Raw genomic sequence first — 14876 nt, 5'->3', positions numbered from 1 at the left:
TGCCTGTCATTAGTTCTGGGCAAGCATAACCAAAAGAGATGGAGGAAAGCCAATCATCGCTGTGTCTGGTTTTCCAATTCTATATGATTTAGCTTTGCTAGAATACAGAGACAAAATCATAAGGTCAATCGCATGGAGGAGGATTACAGAGATTGTTGGTGGGTGAAGAGAGATTTGCACAACAATGTTTAATTGTGCTGCTAGCCAGCTCTGAACATCAAGCAACGTAAACCTCAAAACTGTGATCAAAGCCGCCATTTTTGTGAGTTTAGCTATTCTCTGCTTCAGATGTACAATGACAAGATGGCGTCGACGGAGATGGCTGCCTCACGACTAGCTCTTAGGAAACTTTGCGGTATGTTTTTATATGTATTATTTTGTACATTATTAGCTCAGGAAATGTTTGTGTCATTACATACAGCCAGGAAGAACTATTGGATATCAGAGCGGCGGTAACTCACCAGAACTACCAGCATCACGACCAGGAATACGACTTCCCCGAAGCAGATCCTTTGTTCACTCTCCCCAGAGCAATTTAACTGATTCCAGAGGCCGACCCAAAACATCGCCGGTGGAGGAGAGGCACTGGAGGCGGCCTGCTGGTTCAAACGCACACCACCCAAAGCTTCCGAGTATATTACTCGCTAATGTTCAGTCTTTGGATAACAAAGTTGATGAGCTCAGGGCAAGGATTTCTTTCCAGAGAGACATCAGGGCCTGTAACATACTTTGTTTCACGGAAAGATGGCTCTCTCGGGATACTCTGTCGGAATCGGTCCAGCCAGAGGGATTCTCAGTTCATCGCGCAGATAGGAATAAATATCTCTCCGGGAAGCAGATGGGCGGAGGTGTGTGTTTCATGATTAACGACTTATGGTGTAATTGTAGTAACATACAGGAACTCAAGTCCTTTTGTTCACCCGACCTAGAATACCTCACAATCAAATGAAGACCGTATTATCTCCCAAGAGAATGTTCCTCCGTTATAGCCATGGCTGTTTATATCATTGAACTGATGCAAAAACAAAGTTGATTCAACCAGTGTGGGCCCAGTGGGTTATGACTAAAAAGGCTTCATGCATAGCTTAAATTTTTAGCCGTAGGAGTAAAATGCATCTAATTCTCAGCACTAGCGACCAATTTTGTACTCTGAGACGCTTTATGGATATATACGGACCAAGCTCTCGTCCAAGAGCTCCAGACAGGGGTCTATGACACCACCAAGCTCCGGCTCAAGGGCACCGACCTGGCCGGCTACGTCAAGCGATCCGTGGTGGAATGCACCAAGGGACCTGGCCTGGGTCTGTCTGAAAATTACCACTCTTGTAATTTAGATTGAACAGACAGACAGACAGACAAGAGGAGTTAGACGGGACAGAGGAAGAGCAGTGGGGATGGGATTCAAGAACACACAAACACAGACAAAGATGTGTAGTGGCATCCGTGGTGACTTCTAGACTGGAATCAGCAATGTTTCCAATAAGAGGCAGTACTACCAGAGAAAGGAGGAGATAGGAATCCCATTGGGCAATGAAACGTATAATGCCCCACTCAGCAGACTGCCGACCAATTGCGTTTACGTTTTCACGCTGCGCCACGCGGTTGGTTAAGATAATCGTCACGTAATCCCTTCTCAAAGTCAGGGTATGAGTCGAGAAACCTGCCTATTTTTCTCTAAGGTACGTAATGTCACGATTCCAAAGCAATACGATATTACAGAGAACATAGTTCATTATCTCACATCTCGGAAAAGATTTGTAATGTTGTTTTTCTTGTTCACGAAATTCATGCTAATTTTGGGTTTTTAAGCTAGTGCCAAATTCACTCCAATTCACTCCTTGAAGAAGAGCTCGCCTTGTTCCAGAATGCAATGTGCGGCACATTGATGACACATGGGCAACGTACATAATGTACACAATGGCCGTTAATACGATTCCAATGGAGTTTCCCCATTTCCTCAAAAGTATCTCTGGTACTACTAGGAGGCAGTAGTATTTGATGTAGAACCATCAAATTCAACTGTGTAGAGCAAGTCCTCAAATCCACAGAAACACCTGTAGTTCTTTAATAAAATAATAAATCCAAATAACTCCAAAAATGCTTTGTCAAATTTGTTGATAGTGAAAATTAGAGGAAATTCAATCATAAGAAACAAGGGAATGTATTTGTCAAATTTGAATATAAAGGGTATTCTGTGTTTTCATAGGGAATGTAAAAGTAAAAAAATATATACACTACAAAAGTTTTAGAACACCTTCTCATTCAAGGGTTTTTCTTTATTTTTACTATTTTCCACATTGTAGAATAATAGTGAAGACATCAAAACTATGAAATAACACATATGGAATCATGTAGTAACCAAAAAAGTGTTAAACAAATCAAAATATATTTATATTTGAGATTCTTCAAATAGCCACCCTTTGCCTTGATGACAGCTTTGCACACTCTTGGCATTCTCTCAACCAGCTTCACCTGGAATGCTTTTCCAACAGTTTTGAAGCACTTCCCACATATGCTGAGCACTTGTTGGCTGCTTTTCCTTCACTCTGCGGTCCGACTCATCCCACACCATCTCAATTTGGTTGAGGTCGGGGGATTGTGGAGGCCAGGTCATCTGATGCAGCACTCCATCACTCTCCTTCTTGGTAAAATAGCCCTTACACAGCCTGGAATTGTGTTGGGTCATTGTCCTGTAGAAAAACAAATGATATTCCCACTAAGCCCAAACCAGATGGGATGGCGTATCGCTGCAGAATGCTGTGGTAGCCATGCTGGTTAAGTGTGCCTTGAATTCTAAATAAATCACAGACAGTGTCACCAGCAAAGCACCCCAACACCATAACACCTCCTCCTCCATGCTTTACGGTGGGAAATACACATGCAGAAATCATCCATTCACCCACAACGCGTCTCACAAAGACATGGCGGTTGGAACCAAAAATCTCAAATTTGGACTCCAGACCAAAGGACAAATTTTCACCGGTCTAAAGTCGTGGTCAAAAGTTTTGAGAATGACACAAGTATTGGTCTTCACAAAGTTAGCTGCTTCAGTGTTATGATATATTTTTGTCAGATGTTACTATGGTAAACTGAAGTATAATTACAAGCATTCCATAAGTGTCAAAGGCTTTTATTGACAATTACATTAAGTTTATGCAAAGAGTCAATATTTGCAGTGTTGACCCTTCTCTTTCAAGACCTCTGCAATCCGCCCTGGCATGCTGTCAATTAACTTCTGTGCCACATCCTGACTGATGGCAGCCCATTCTTGCAAACTGTTCTTGGATGGTTGGGAGAAGTTGCTCTCGGAGGATGTGTTGGTACCATTTTTTATTCATGGCTGTGTTCTTAGGCAAAATTGTGAGTGAGCCCACTCCCTTGGCTGAGAAGTAACCCCACACATGAATGGTCTCAGGATGCTTTACTGTTGGCATGACACAGGACTGATGGTAGCGCTCACCTTTTCTTCTCCGGAAAAGGTGTTTTCCGGATGCCCCAAACAATCGGAAAGGAGATTCATCAGATAAAATGACTTTACCCCAGTCCTCAGCAGTCCAATCCCTGTAAATTTTGCAGATGTTTTTCCTGGAGAGAAGTGGCTTCTTTGCTGCCCTTCTTGACACCAGGCCATCCTCTAAAAGTCTTTGCCTCACTGTGCGTGCAGATGCACTCACACCTGCCTGCTGACATTCCTGAGCAAGCTCTGCACTGATGGTGCCCCGATCCCGCAGCTGAATCAACTTTAGGAGACGGTCCTGGCGCTTGCTGGACTTTCTTGGGTGCCCTGATGCCTTCTTCACAACAATTGAACCTCCTTGAAGTTCTCGATGATGCGATAAATGGTTGATTTAGGTTCAATCTTACTTGCAGCAATATCCTTGCCTGTGAAGCCCTTTTTGTGCAAAGCAATGATGACGGCACATGTTTCCTTGCAGGTAACCATGGTTAACAGAGGAAGAACAATGATTTCAAGCACCACCCTCCTTTTAAGGCTTCCAGTCTGTTATTCTAACTCAATCAGCATGACAGAGTGATCTCCAGCCTTGTCCTCGTCAACACTCTACCTGTGTTAACGAGAGAATCACTAACACGATGGCAGCTGGTCCTTTTGTGGCAGGGCTGAAATGCAGTGGAAATGTTTTTGGGGGATTAAGTCCATTTTCATTGCAAAGAGGGACTTTGCAATTAATTGCAATTCATCTGATCACTCTTCATGTTCTGGAGTATATGCCATCATCAAAACTGAGGCAGCAGACTTTGAAAATTAGTATTTGTGTCATTCTCAAAACTTTTGACCACGACTGTAATGTCCATTGCTCGTGTTTCTTGGCCCAAGCAAGTCTCTTCTTCTTATTGGTGTCCTTTAGTAGTGTTTTTTTTGCACCAATTCGACCATGAAGGCCTGATTCACACAGTCTCCGTTGAACAGTTGATGTTGAGATGTGTCTGTTACTTGAACTCTGTGAAGCATTTATTTGGGCTGCAATTTCTGAGGCTGGTAACTCTAATGAACTTATCTTCTGCAGCAGAGGTAACTCTGGGTCTTCCATTCCTGTGGCGGTCCTCATAACAGCCAGTTTCATCATAGCACTTGATGGTTTTTGCGACTGCACTTGAAGAAACTTTCAAAGTTCTTGAAATGTTCCGTATTGACTGACCTTTATGTCTTAAAGTAATGATGGACTGTCATTTCTATTTGAACTGTTCTTGCCATAATATGGACTTGGTATTTTACCAAATAGGGCAATCTTCTGTATACCCCCCTACCTTGTCACAACACAACTGATTAGCTCAAACACATTAAGAAGGAAAGAAATTCCACAAATTAACTTTTAAGAAGGCACACCTGTCAATTGAAATGAAGCTGGTTGAGAGAATGCCAAGTGTGTGCAAAGCTGTCATCAAGGCAAAGGGTGGATATTTGAAGAATCTCAAATATAAAATATATTTTTATTTGTTTAACACTTTTCTGGTTACTACATGATGCCATATGTGTTATTTCATAGTTTTGATGTCTTCACTATTATTCTACAATGTAGAAAAAAGTAAAAATAAAGAAAAATCCTTGAATGAGTAGGTGTTCTAAAACCTTTCACCGGTACTGTATATAGATTAATAAAATAATATAAATGAAAAAAATCTAATTAAGTTTATGGTCCAAAGTCTCATACTAAGTACTAGCGACCCTTCTGTATATGTAACACTGGCCAAAAGGGGGTTACTAAACTCTAGGGACTAGGGAGCTGCATCAAGGAACATTTTAGCTTTACTGAAAGTGCTTAATCTTGAAAATGTACTGTTGACATACACAATTTCCTCCGCGGCATATCCCTAATGATAAAGTCCAATAGATTGCATTGGATTCGTCACAATCCACTGAATGCACCGCTTAGTTCATAGAACTGCGGTTAAGTGAGTAACCTTCAATATTTGCTAGCGGTTGGGACAAATGGAGCAGTTCCTATTTTCTTCCTACAAATTTGACTCTAGCTTTTGAACGGTTGGAGATAATGCACCGAAAAGTGTTTTAAATAATAAAGCGATTGCCTAGCTGGTCACTGGTACAAAAAAAGCTGTTATAGAGGACATCTCCAGTTCAAGAACACTGTTGCAAGATGTTTTGAAGAATGTATCATTTAAAATAGATGAGTTTAAGACATGTAAAAAGACCCATACAACATGTAATAGACATGACCATTGAACAACACACGTGAGATGTAGACAACCACTATTTTCATGTTTTAAAGAGGTAGACTCAGCTAAATGACTTTGCCACGAGCAGCACCGCAGATATTGAGATGAGCAAGATGCAAGACTTTGCTCTCATAGTATCTGCGCATGTGCATGGGTTTGCTTCACGTGGTTCACAGCATGGTAGCCAGGCCACCAAACAGCGGAGAAGTTGAGCCTCGTGCTTCAACGCTGACCCACTATGCTGTTTAATTTCTGCATGTATGTCAAAGAGTCTACCTTTAAGTATTTTTTTTCACAATTACTTGCGATTGAAAAATGTATGCATTTTCAATTCCAGTGAAACGAAGGCTGTAATAATGTAGCACGACAGCTCCAATTTAAAGCTGCCGAGTCTGACTTGTCTCAGAAAATATTGCAAAGTTTAGTTTCAAAATAAGTCCCTAATGAGCACATCTAAAAGACAGAAAAAAATAAAGTTAACAGAGACAAACACGTCCCGCATCAAAATTGTGTTTTAATTAAAAACGGAACACAATTCAACCCAAGCAGTACTCCCCCCCCAACCCCCCCCCCCCCCCAACCCCCCCCTTCTCCAATGTGCCACTCATACAAAATCAAAAGAAGTGTCTAGTCTTTTGAGAACAATACAATATATGAATATTATTCTTTGTATGGCGGTTGATATGAAAGACTTTCCTCTTTTTCCCCTGCATTATTATTACTATGTGCAATTAACAATATTCACAACTATGTACATTCAAACCTAAGTCAGTTTAAAATAAACTTCATTCACCAAAAAAAAAGAGAATACTTTAAAAGTAAAAAGATAGAAAAAAGCTCAAATTAAACAATATATTTATCTTTAAAAATAGAATTGATGAAGACATTTACAATAATATGAGGGATAAATTATGATTCCTTTATGGGATTTTTTTACCGTAGGCACATTATAGTGACACTCCCCTACATATGTATTTGGACATTGAAGCTAAAACGTTTAATTTGGCTATATACTCCAGCATTTTGGATTTGAGATAACATTTTTATAAGAGGCTACATGTCACCTTTTATTTGAGAGTATTTTCCTACGTATCTGTTTTACAGTTTATAAATGAAAGCACTTTATGTATCCAGTCCCCCCATTTGAAGATGACATAAGCCTCTGGACAAATTCACTTATACTGTACTCTTTATCTGACAGCCGCTTTGCACTGTTTTACTATGGCTGTATTCATCAATCTAGCAAGAAGGCCCAGAAAGCTATGGTCTTTGGCTTTCACCTGGAATTGTTTATTCAGGTCTGAGAAGAAAAATAAAAAAAGTTTCAATCCATATGATCTAGTAGTACATAATAAAAGTATAATAAGCCATATACAAATATGATGATATCATAGTAAATTCATGACATGTGAATGAATAATCATTTTCATACTTTATAATGCGTCTATATATAGTTACAATCAGTTTTAGGAACATCTACCCGAAATATTTCACCTTCTTTATTGCATTTGTGATTTGTGAACGTCTTATCAACATTTTGGCCATTTAAACGGCATGCGTCCTCCATATCAACAAGGGGAGATGCTCTGCAAAAAGGCCTTTTTATTGGTTCTACTGATATGCTTTGGTGTCGATCTTCGACGTAAAAATAGTTGAATTCCACACAAAATGTTTTACTCATTTTTGGTTTAAGGAAGTGTGTAGGTCGCATTCTTTATCATACAGCTATATATTTAGAACCGTCTGCTTGATAGGAATCCAGCCATGTTTGTGTCATGTCTGTGTCGTGAGCAAGTCAACATAGAGAGCTGCTTTTCTTAGGACCACCCCTTTGACGTGACGTGGCAAAGAGCTGACAAAATAGATCGTAAAGACACAACCGACCACTGGATGGAGGCAGAGACACATTTCTTAGACATAAAAGCCTCAGTGTCTTAGAACTGTCTAGTTTTTTTGTGTTCTGGCTTACACTACATGACCATAAGTATGTGCTCCTCGAAGATCTCATTCCAAAATCATGGGCATTAATATGGAGTTGGTCCCCCCTTTGCTGCTATAACAGCCTTGACTCTTCTGGGAAGGCTTTACAGTAGATGTTGGAACATTGCTGCGGGGACTTGCTTCCATTCAGCCACAAGAGCATTAGTGAGGTCGGGCACTGATGTTGGGCTTGGGTCGCAGTCGGCGTTCCCATTCATCCCAAAGGTGTTCGATGGGGTTGAGGTTAGGGCTTTGTGCAGGCCAGTCAAGTTCTTCCACACCGATCTCGACAAACTATTTCTGTACGGACATCGCTTTGTGAACGGGGGCATTGTCATGCTGAAACAGGAAAGGGCCTTCCCTAAAAAGTTACAAGCACAGAATCATCTAGAATGTCATTGTATGCTGTAGCATTAAGATTTCCCTTCAGTGGAACTAAGGGGCCTAGCCCGAACCATGAAAAACAGCCCCAGACCATTATTCCTCCTCCACCAAAAATTACAGTTGGCACTATGCATTCGGGCAGGTATTGTTCTCCTGGCATCCGCCAAACCCAGACTGCCAGATGGTGAAGCGTGATTCATCACTCCAGAGAACGCATTTCCACTGCTTCAGAGTCCAATGGCGGCGAGCTTTACACCACTCCAGCCGACGCTTGGCATTGCACATGGTGATCTTAGGCTTGTGTGCAGCTACTTGGCCATGGAAACCCATTTCATGACGCTCCTGACGACCAGTTCTTGTGCTGACGTTGCTTCCAGAGGAAGTTTGGAACTCAGATGATTTTTACACGCTACACTCTTCAGCACTCAGCGGTCCAGTTCTGTGAGTTTGTGTGGCCTACCACTTCGTGGCTGAGCCGTTGTTGCTCCTACACGTTTCCACTTCACAATAACAGCACATACAGTTGCTCTAGCAGGGCAGAGATTTGACGAACTGACTTGTTGGAAAGGTGGCATTACATTTTAGTCATTTAGCAGACGCTCTTATCCAGAGCGACTTACAGTTAGTGAGTGCATACATTAATTTTTTATTTTTTCATACTAGCCCCCCGTGGGTGCCACGTTGAAAGTCACTGAGCTCTTCAGTAAGGCCATTCTACTGCCAATGTTTGTCTATGGAGATTGCATGGCTGTGTGCTCAATTTTATACACCTGTCACCAACGGGTTTAGCTGAAATAGCCCAATCCACTAATTTGATGCGGTGTCCACATACTTTTTTATTTATAGTGTATAAAACGGTGGGAAATTAATAAAATAAGTCATGTTAACGTATTGGTCCCATATTACTAGCATGCAATGACTACATCAAGCTAGTGATTACAAACTTGTTGGATGCATTTGCAGTTTGTTTTGGTTGTGTTTCAGATAAGGTTGAGGCCAATAGAAATGAATGTAAATAATGAATTGTGTCATTTTGGAGTCACTTTTATTGCAAATAAGAATATAATATGTTTCCGAACACTTCTACATTAATGTGAATGCTACCATGATTACGGATAATCATAAATGAATCATTAATAATGATGAGTGAGAAAGTTACAGAGGAACAAAGATCATACCCCCAAAACATGCTAACCTCTCACCATTACCAATAACATGGGAGTTAGGATTTTTTTGGGGGTATAATATTGATGCCTCTAACTTTCTCACTCCTCATTATTCACGATTCATTCATGATTATCTGTAATCATGGTAGCATCCACATTAGTGTGTTCAGAAACATATTCTTCTTCTTACTTACAATTAAAATGACAATTCATTATTTACCATTAATTTCAGAAACAACCTAAACAAACTGTAAATGCATCCAACAAGCTTGTAGAGTCACAAGCTTGATGTAGTCATTGAGTGCTAGGAATATGGGACCAATGTACTAAACTTTGGACTACTTTAATACACTAAGTGCATTTGGCCAAATTCGTATGACACCTTCAAATGGGGGACTAGACACAAAGTGCTTTCATTTCTAAACGGTAAAACAGATATGTATGAAAATACCCTCAAATAAAAGGTGATATTATGTACTGTCGCCTCATAAAACATTTGATCTCAAATCCAAAATTCTGGAATATAGAGCCAAATTAAACTTTTAGCTTCCCTGTCCAAGACGTAGGGGCGCTGTTGAACTGGATTCTCTGGGAGGGAAGAGACGCCCATGTTGGCGGTCATCTTGGTGACCATGTGGCGGCCATTTTTAGATGCTCAACACTGGCTGACGCATGTAAACAAAAACGTAGGAGACCCAACAGCCTGTGTCATCATCAGCTAGAACCCAGCTAACCCTCTCTAACCTGTCCTCAATAACAGTACAGGACCTCCAATAACAGTACAGGACCTCCTTTCCCCTATTTCCACACAATACAGAGCAGCTATGTGACAACACATCCTTAGGAGGCTCCATAAAGTGCTCTGGTTGGAAGAGATATTACAGACACATTTCATGTTTTGACAAAAAGGGTATTCTTTGGCATACATACACCACCGTCCGTCGTCTTTCCTATTAAATTATGCCACACACAAAACTTCAACAAAAATAGAACTCTGAACATTGCAATGAATCCCAATCACCATACTAAATAACACTGCAATATAATCATCGATCCAATTAATCTCAAGGAAGCTGTTTTAAAATAAAGGGCTTTTGTCTTTTAATCTATTTGATCAGGACAATTTATCAAAGGAAAAAAATGAATAAAACCAAAAGAATAAAAACTAAGATCTAAAGAACTAAAACAAAAACGATTTAATTCTAAATGTGATCATGAAACATAAGGTGTTCACATGTTTCTGATAAGAACCAATCACACTCCAGAAAGCTCACACACCTATCTGACCACAACCAATCACGTCACCTCATCAATATCTCAATCTGGCATGTCATTCAGGTCAAATATCCATAGTTCTGATTTGTGGAAGTAATACTCATTATTGAATCGTGAGATCCACATACTGTATGTGCTGTAGCCAATTCTCAAGTATTGTCAAGCCACGTATGTTGTTTTTGGCATGACAATGAAGGAACACAAGCTAGAGGTTGGCTATGGCACATTAAGCATGGACCGCCAGGCTACTATAATAAACTAGCCACATTATACGGTGCGTGTGTGTGTTCTGTACAATGGGCTTCATCTCACACAGCTGACTGACCCTGTTCTCCTATAGCTTTGAACAGAAATGGCAGGAAAACACTTTTCCCTGATGTCCTTATAATCTACAGTACAGTATATAGCCAGAGTGTGAAGATCTACTATAAACCCCATCAATACATTGCCACTGTCATGCAGACAACTCTACAGTGGTGCGTGGTGTTCGAGCATTTCACTCGTGGCATAATTAGCCGACACCAGTGACTGTGGACAAAAGTGAGTTTACCTGTTAACCATTGGTGCCGTGTCCATGCCCTACGACAATTTACCATGTCAACGGGTGCATATACCTATAGTCTGTGTGAATATACTGAAATCCAATATATAGGGGAACCTAGATTACAACTTCTCCCATTCTGTTGCTGAGCGGATGAGACTAGGAAGTATGACAACGTGAGACTGTTTCCAGAGTAACCCCATACGACCCTCTAAATGAAGTACTGTGATACAGACAGACCACACTGGGGCCAAAAACAGTTGTCCTCCATGTTCACAAAAAGGAGGAAGCTGTGGAGAAAACACAGCCGAGATGTTAGGTCAGAGCTGAGCTTTCTCTCCCCGTGGTGACATATTTGAGGCTCAGGAGCCTCCACAGCAATGTTCTCTCCGGTTCTGGGCTGTAGCTGTATTTTTAGTTCTGCTCTACACTGTCCACAGAGAGACAGGGATTCGGGGAGCTAGGTAAGGTGACCCGCTTTCTCCATGAACGACCGATTGTCTAAAACCAAGGTGGCTTTTGTCTAAGAAATAAAATAAACCGGAAATAAACGTCTATTTCTCCACAGAAAGGTGGCAAATTTGGCACACTTAATTTTCTTTAGCACAGGGGCTTCTGCAGCATCTTCAACCTAAACATAAAGCCACACAGCTAGGCTATCTATCTTCCTTCTCTGAAACCCACACGATGCTGATACATTGTATTCACCTAAGGCAAAAGGATTGTGATAGAGTGATGTGTTGTTGTCGAGTTAGCCCCCCCCTTTTCCCCCGTCAGTAAAAATAGTACAAAGAGTTGGAGAGGGAAAACAGGGGGATGGAGAGAGGATAGAAATTGGGTTTGAGAGAGAATAGAAGCAGGGAAGGAAGGAGTGAATCCCTTTTACAGTTCTGCCATTGCGGGAAGACATTCAGAAGGTATTTCTTTCTTTCTTTCTTTCTTTCTTTCTTTCTTTATTTCTTTCTTTCTTTCCCCTTCATCCCAGAGACAGGATATGAGGATATCCACCCCTCCAAGTCGCTCGCTTTCTTTTTCTCTTCCTCTCTCTCCATCGTTCCGTCTCTCTCTCCATTCTCAGGGGGATGTATTGAGCAGCTTGGTGGATTTATTGGGGTAATTGATAGCCAGACTGATGGCTGCGATGTTCTTCAGAGCCTGCATGATAAAAAAAAGAGAGGAAAGTGAGTGAATGAGTAAGTGAGTGAGAGAGGAGGGGATGTGGGAGAGAGAGAGAGAGAGAGAGAGAGAGAAAGAAAGAAAGGTGGGGAGGAGGGAGTGTGTGAGAGTGGAGGAGTTGAGCAAGGAGAGGAGTTACAGTGCATTCAGAACGTATTCAGACCCCTTGACTTTTTCCACATTTTGTTACGTTACAGCCTTATTCTAAAATTCATTAAATTACATTTTTTCCTCATCAATCTACACACAATACCCCATAATGACAAAGCGAAAACAGGTTTTTAGAAATGTTTGCTATTCTATAAAAAATAAAAAACAGAAATACCTTATTTACATAAGTATTCAGACCCTTTGCTATGAGACTCAAAATTGAGCTCAGGTGCATCCTGTTTCCATTGATCATCCTTGAGATTTCTACAACTTGATTGGAGTCCACCTGTGGTAAATTCAATTGATTGGACATGATTTGGAAAGGCACACACCTGTCTACATAAGGTCCCACAGTTGACAGTGCATGTCAGAGCAAAAACCAAGCCATGAGGTCGAAGGAATTGTCCATAGAGCTCCGAGACGTAGGCCACTCTGTCCCCAAGAACAGAGTGGCCTACATTATTCTTAAATTGAAGAAGTTTGGAACCACCAAGACACTTCCTAGAGCTGGCCACTCGGCCAAACAATCGGGGGAAAAGGGCCTTGGTCAGAGAGGTGACCAAGAACCCGATGGTCACTCTGATAGAGCTCCATAGTTCATCTGTGGAAATGGGAGAACCTTCCAGAAGGACAACCATCTCTGCAGCACTCCACCAACCAGGCATTTATGGTAGAGTGGCCAGACAGAAGCCACTCCTCAGTAAAAGGCACATGACAGCCCGCTTGGTGTTTGCCAAAAGGCACCTAGACTCTCAAACCATGAGAAATAAGATTCTCTGGTCTGATGAAACCTTGCACCATCCCTACGGTGAAGCATTGTGGTGGCAGAATCATGCTGTGGGGATGTTATTCAATGGCAGGGACTGGGAGACTAGTTAGGATCGAAGGAAAGATGAATGGAAAAAAGTACAGAGAGATCCTTGATGAAAACCTGCTCCAGAGTGCTCAGGACCTCAGACTGGGGCAAAGATTCACCTTCCAACAGGACAATGACCCTAAGCACACAGCCAACAATGCAGGAGTGGCTTCGGGACAAGTCTCTGAATGTCCTTGAGTGGCCCAGCCAGAGCCCGGACTTGAACCCGATCGATCATCTCTAGAGAGACTTGAAAATAGCTGTACAGCGACGCTCCCCATCCAACCTGACAGAGCTTGAGAGGATCTGCAGAGAAGAATGGGAGAAACTCCCCAAATACAGTTGTGCCAAGCTTGTAGCGTCATACCCAAGAAGACGAGGCTGTAATCACTGCCAAAGGTGCTTCAACAAAGTACAGAGTAAAGGGTCTGAATACTTATGTAAATGTGATATTCCCGTTTTATATATTTTTAATAAACTTGCAAACATTTCTAAAAACCTGTTTTTGCTTTGTCATTATAGGTATTGTGAGTAGATAGATAAGGGATAAATACTTATTATATTTTAGAATAAGTCTGTAATGTAACTAAATGTGGAAAAAGTCTAAATACTTTCCGAATGCACTGTATATACACAATTAAAAACGAAAAACTATGTTAAGTGAGAATAGGCATTGGTCTGAAGCCGAAAAATAAAGGAAATTCACATGAGCACCAAAATGCCTATTTCACCCATGCTCTACCAAGGTTTTCCAGCACACAGCTTTGACCTACAGTAGCGTTGTTGGTATTGTACTTCAAACTATGTGTAGGCAGGTTTCTTAGGATTAAAACCTTCTCAAACTTTATGGACGCTATAGTCTCGTTTTAATCCGATGTCTAGAATGAGCTAGGTAGGCGCAATACATACTTTTTTTAAATGAATTGCTAATGACCCTGTTAAAAAATCTGGTTTGTGGTTCTCGGTAAAGGCCGGACGGCTCATGACGAGAGGCGGGAAGTGTGTTGTGTACCTCCAATTAAGTTGATTTGCAAGTTTTCATCGAGATTGGTGTCATACTGTCTTAGATATGATGGTAGGGAGATTTGAATTGAACACTGAGCTTCAACCAATGCCTATAATAGATGAAGATCAATGAGGTTTTAGACATCTTTATAAAATACAGTCTTTTACATATTGTTGAATGTAAAGGAGAACTTCTCCCTCAAAATCTAATATGTGTACACTGATGACATCACTCATGTTCTTAGCAGCCTGGCCAGGTAAACATAGACAGAACAAACAATTAAATAAACCCATAATAGAACATTGACTTGAATGGGAATGTCCGTTCTAGTAATTCTATTTCTATGCAGATAAACCCTTCTCCGCTCTGACAATCAGACATTATAATTTAATCGTGCATCTCACACCCCGGAATCTCCCCTCCCACACCCAATCCCCTCCACTCCCACCACCCCTGGATTCCCTCCTCCCTCCACACTGCTTGGCTGCTGCCCCCTTGCCCCTCTGTTCGGGATCACAGCATAGCGGAGCAGAGATGACGTTCACTAAGCCACGCATGATAATGGGAAGTAATTACCAAATACATTAGTACAGAATGGAGGGTGTGTGTGTGTGTGTGTGTGTGTGTGTGTGTGTGTGTGTGTGTGTG

General features: G+C 41.3%; 1 protein-coding gene across 1 annotated transcript in view; it reads right to left on the bottom strand.

The window, feature by feature from the left end:
- Nucleotides 1–6188: 6188 nt before the first annotated feature.
- The window catches only part of zzef1 (zinc finger, ZZ-type with EF hand domain 1), a 56730-nt gene continuing 48042 nt past the window's right edge, over nucleotides 6189–14876 (bottom strand). The window contains exon 56 of the mRNA XM_084169812.1: nucleotides 6189–12195. Within this exon, the coding sequence (XP_084025938.1) occupies nucleotides 12115–12195 (81 nt within the window). The 3' untranslated portion in view covers nucleotides 6189–12114. The remainder of the gene's footprint in view (nucleotides 12196–14876) is intronic.

The sequence above is a fragment of the Coregonus lavaretus genome (genome assembly GCF_964263955.1).
Source record: "Coregonus lavaretus genome assembly, chromosome: 10".
NCBI lineage: Eukaryota > Metazoa > Chordata > Actinopteri > Salmoniformes > Salmonidae > Coregonus > Coregonus lavaretus.
Note: the sequence above shows the minus strand (reverse complement) of the source record. Positions and strands in the feature narration are given on the sequence as shown.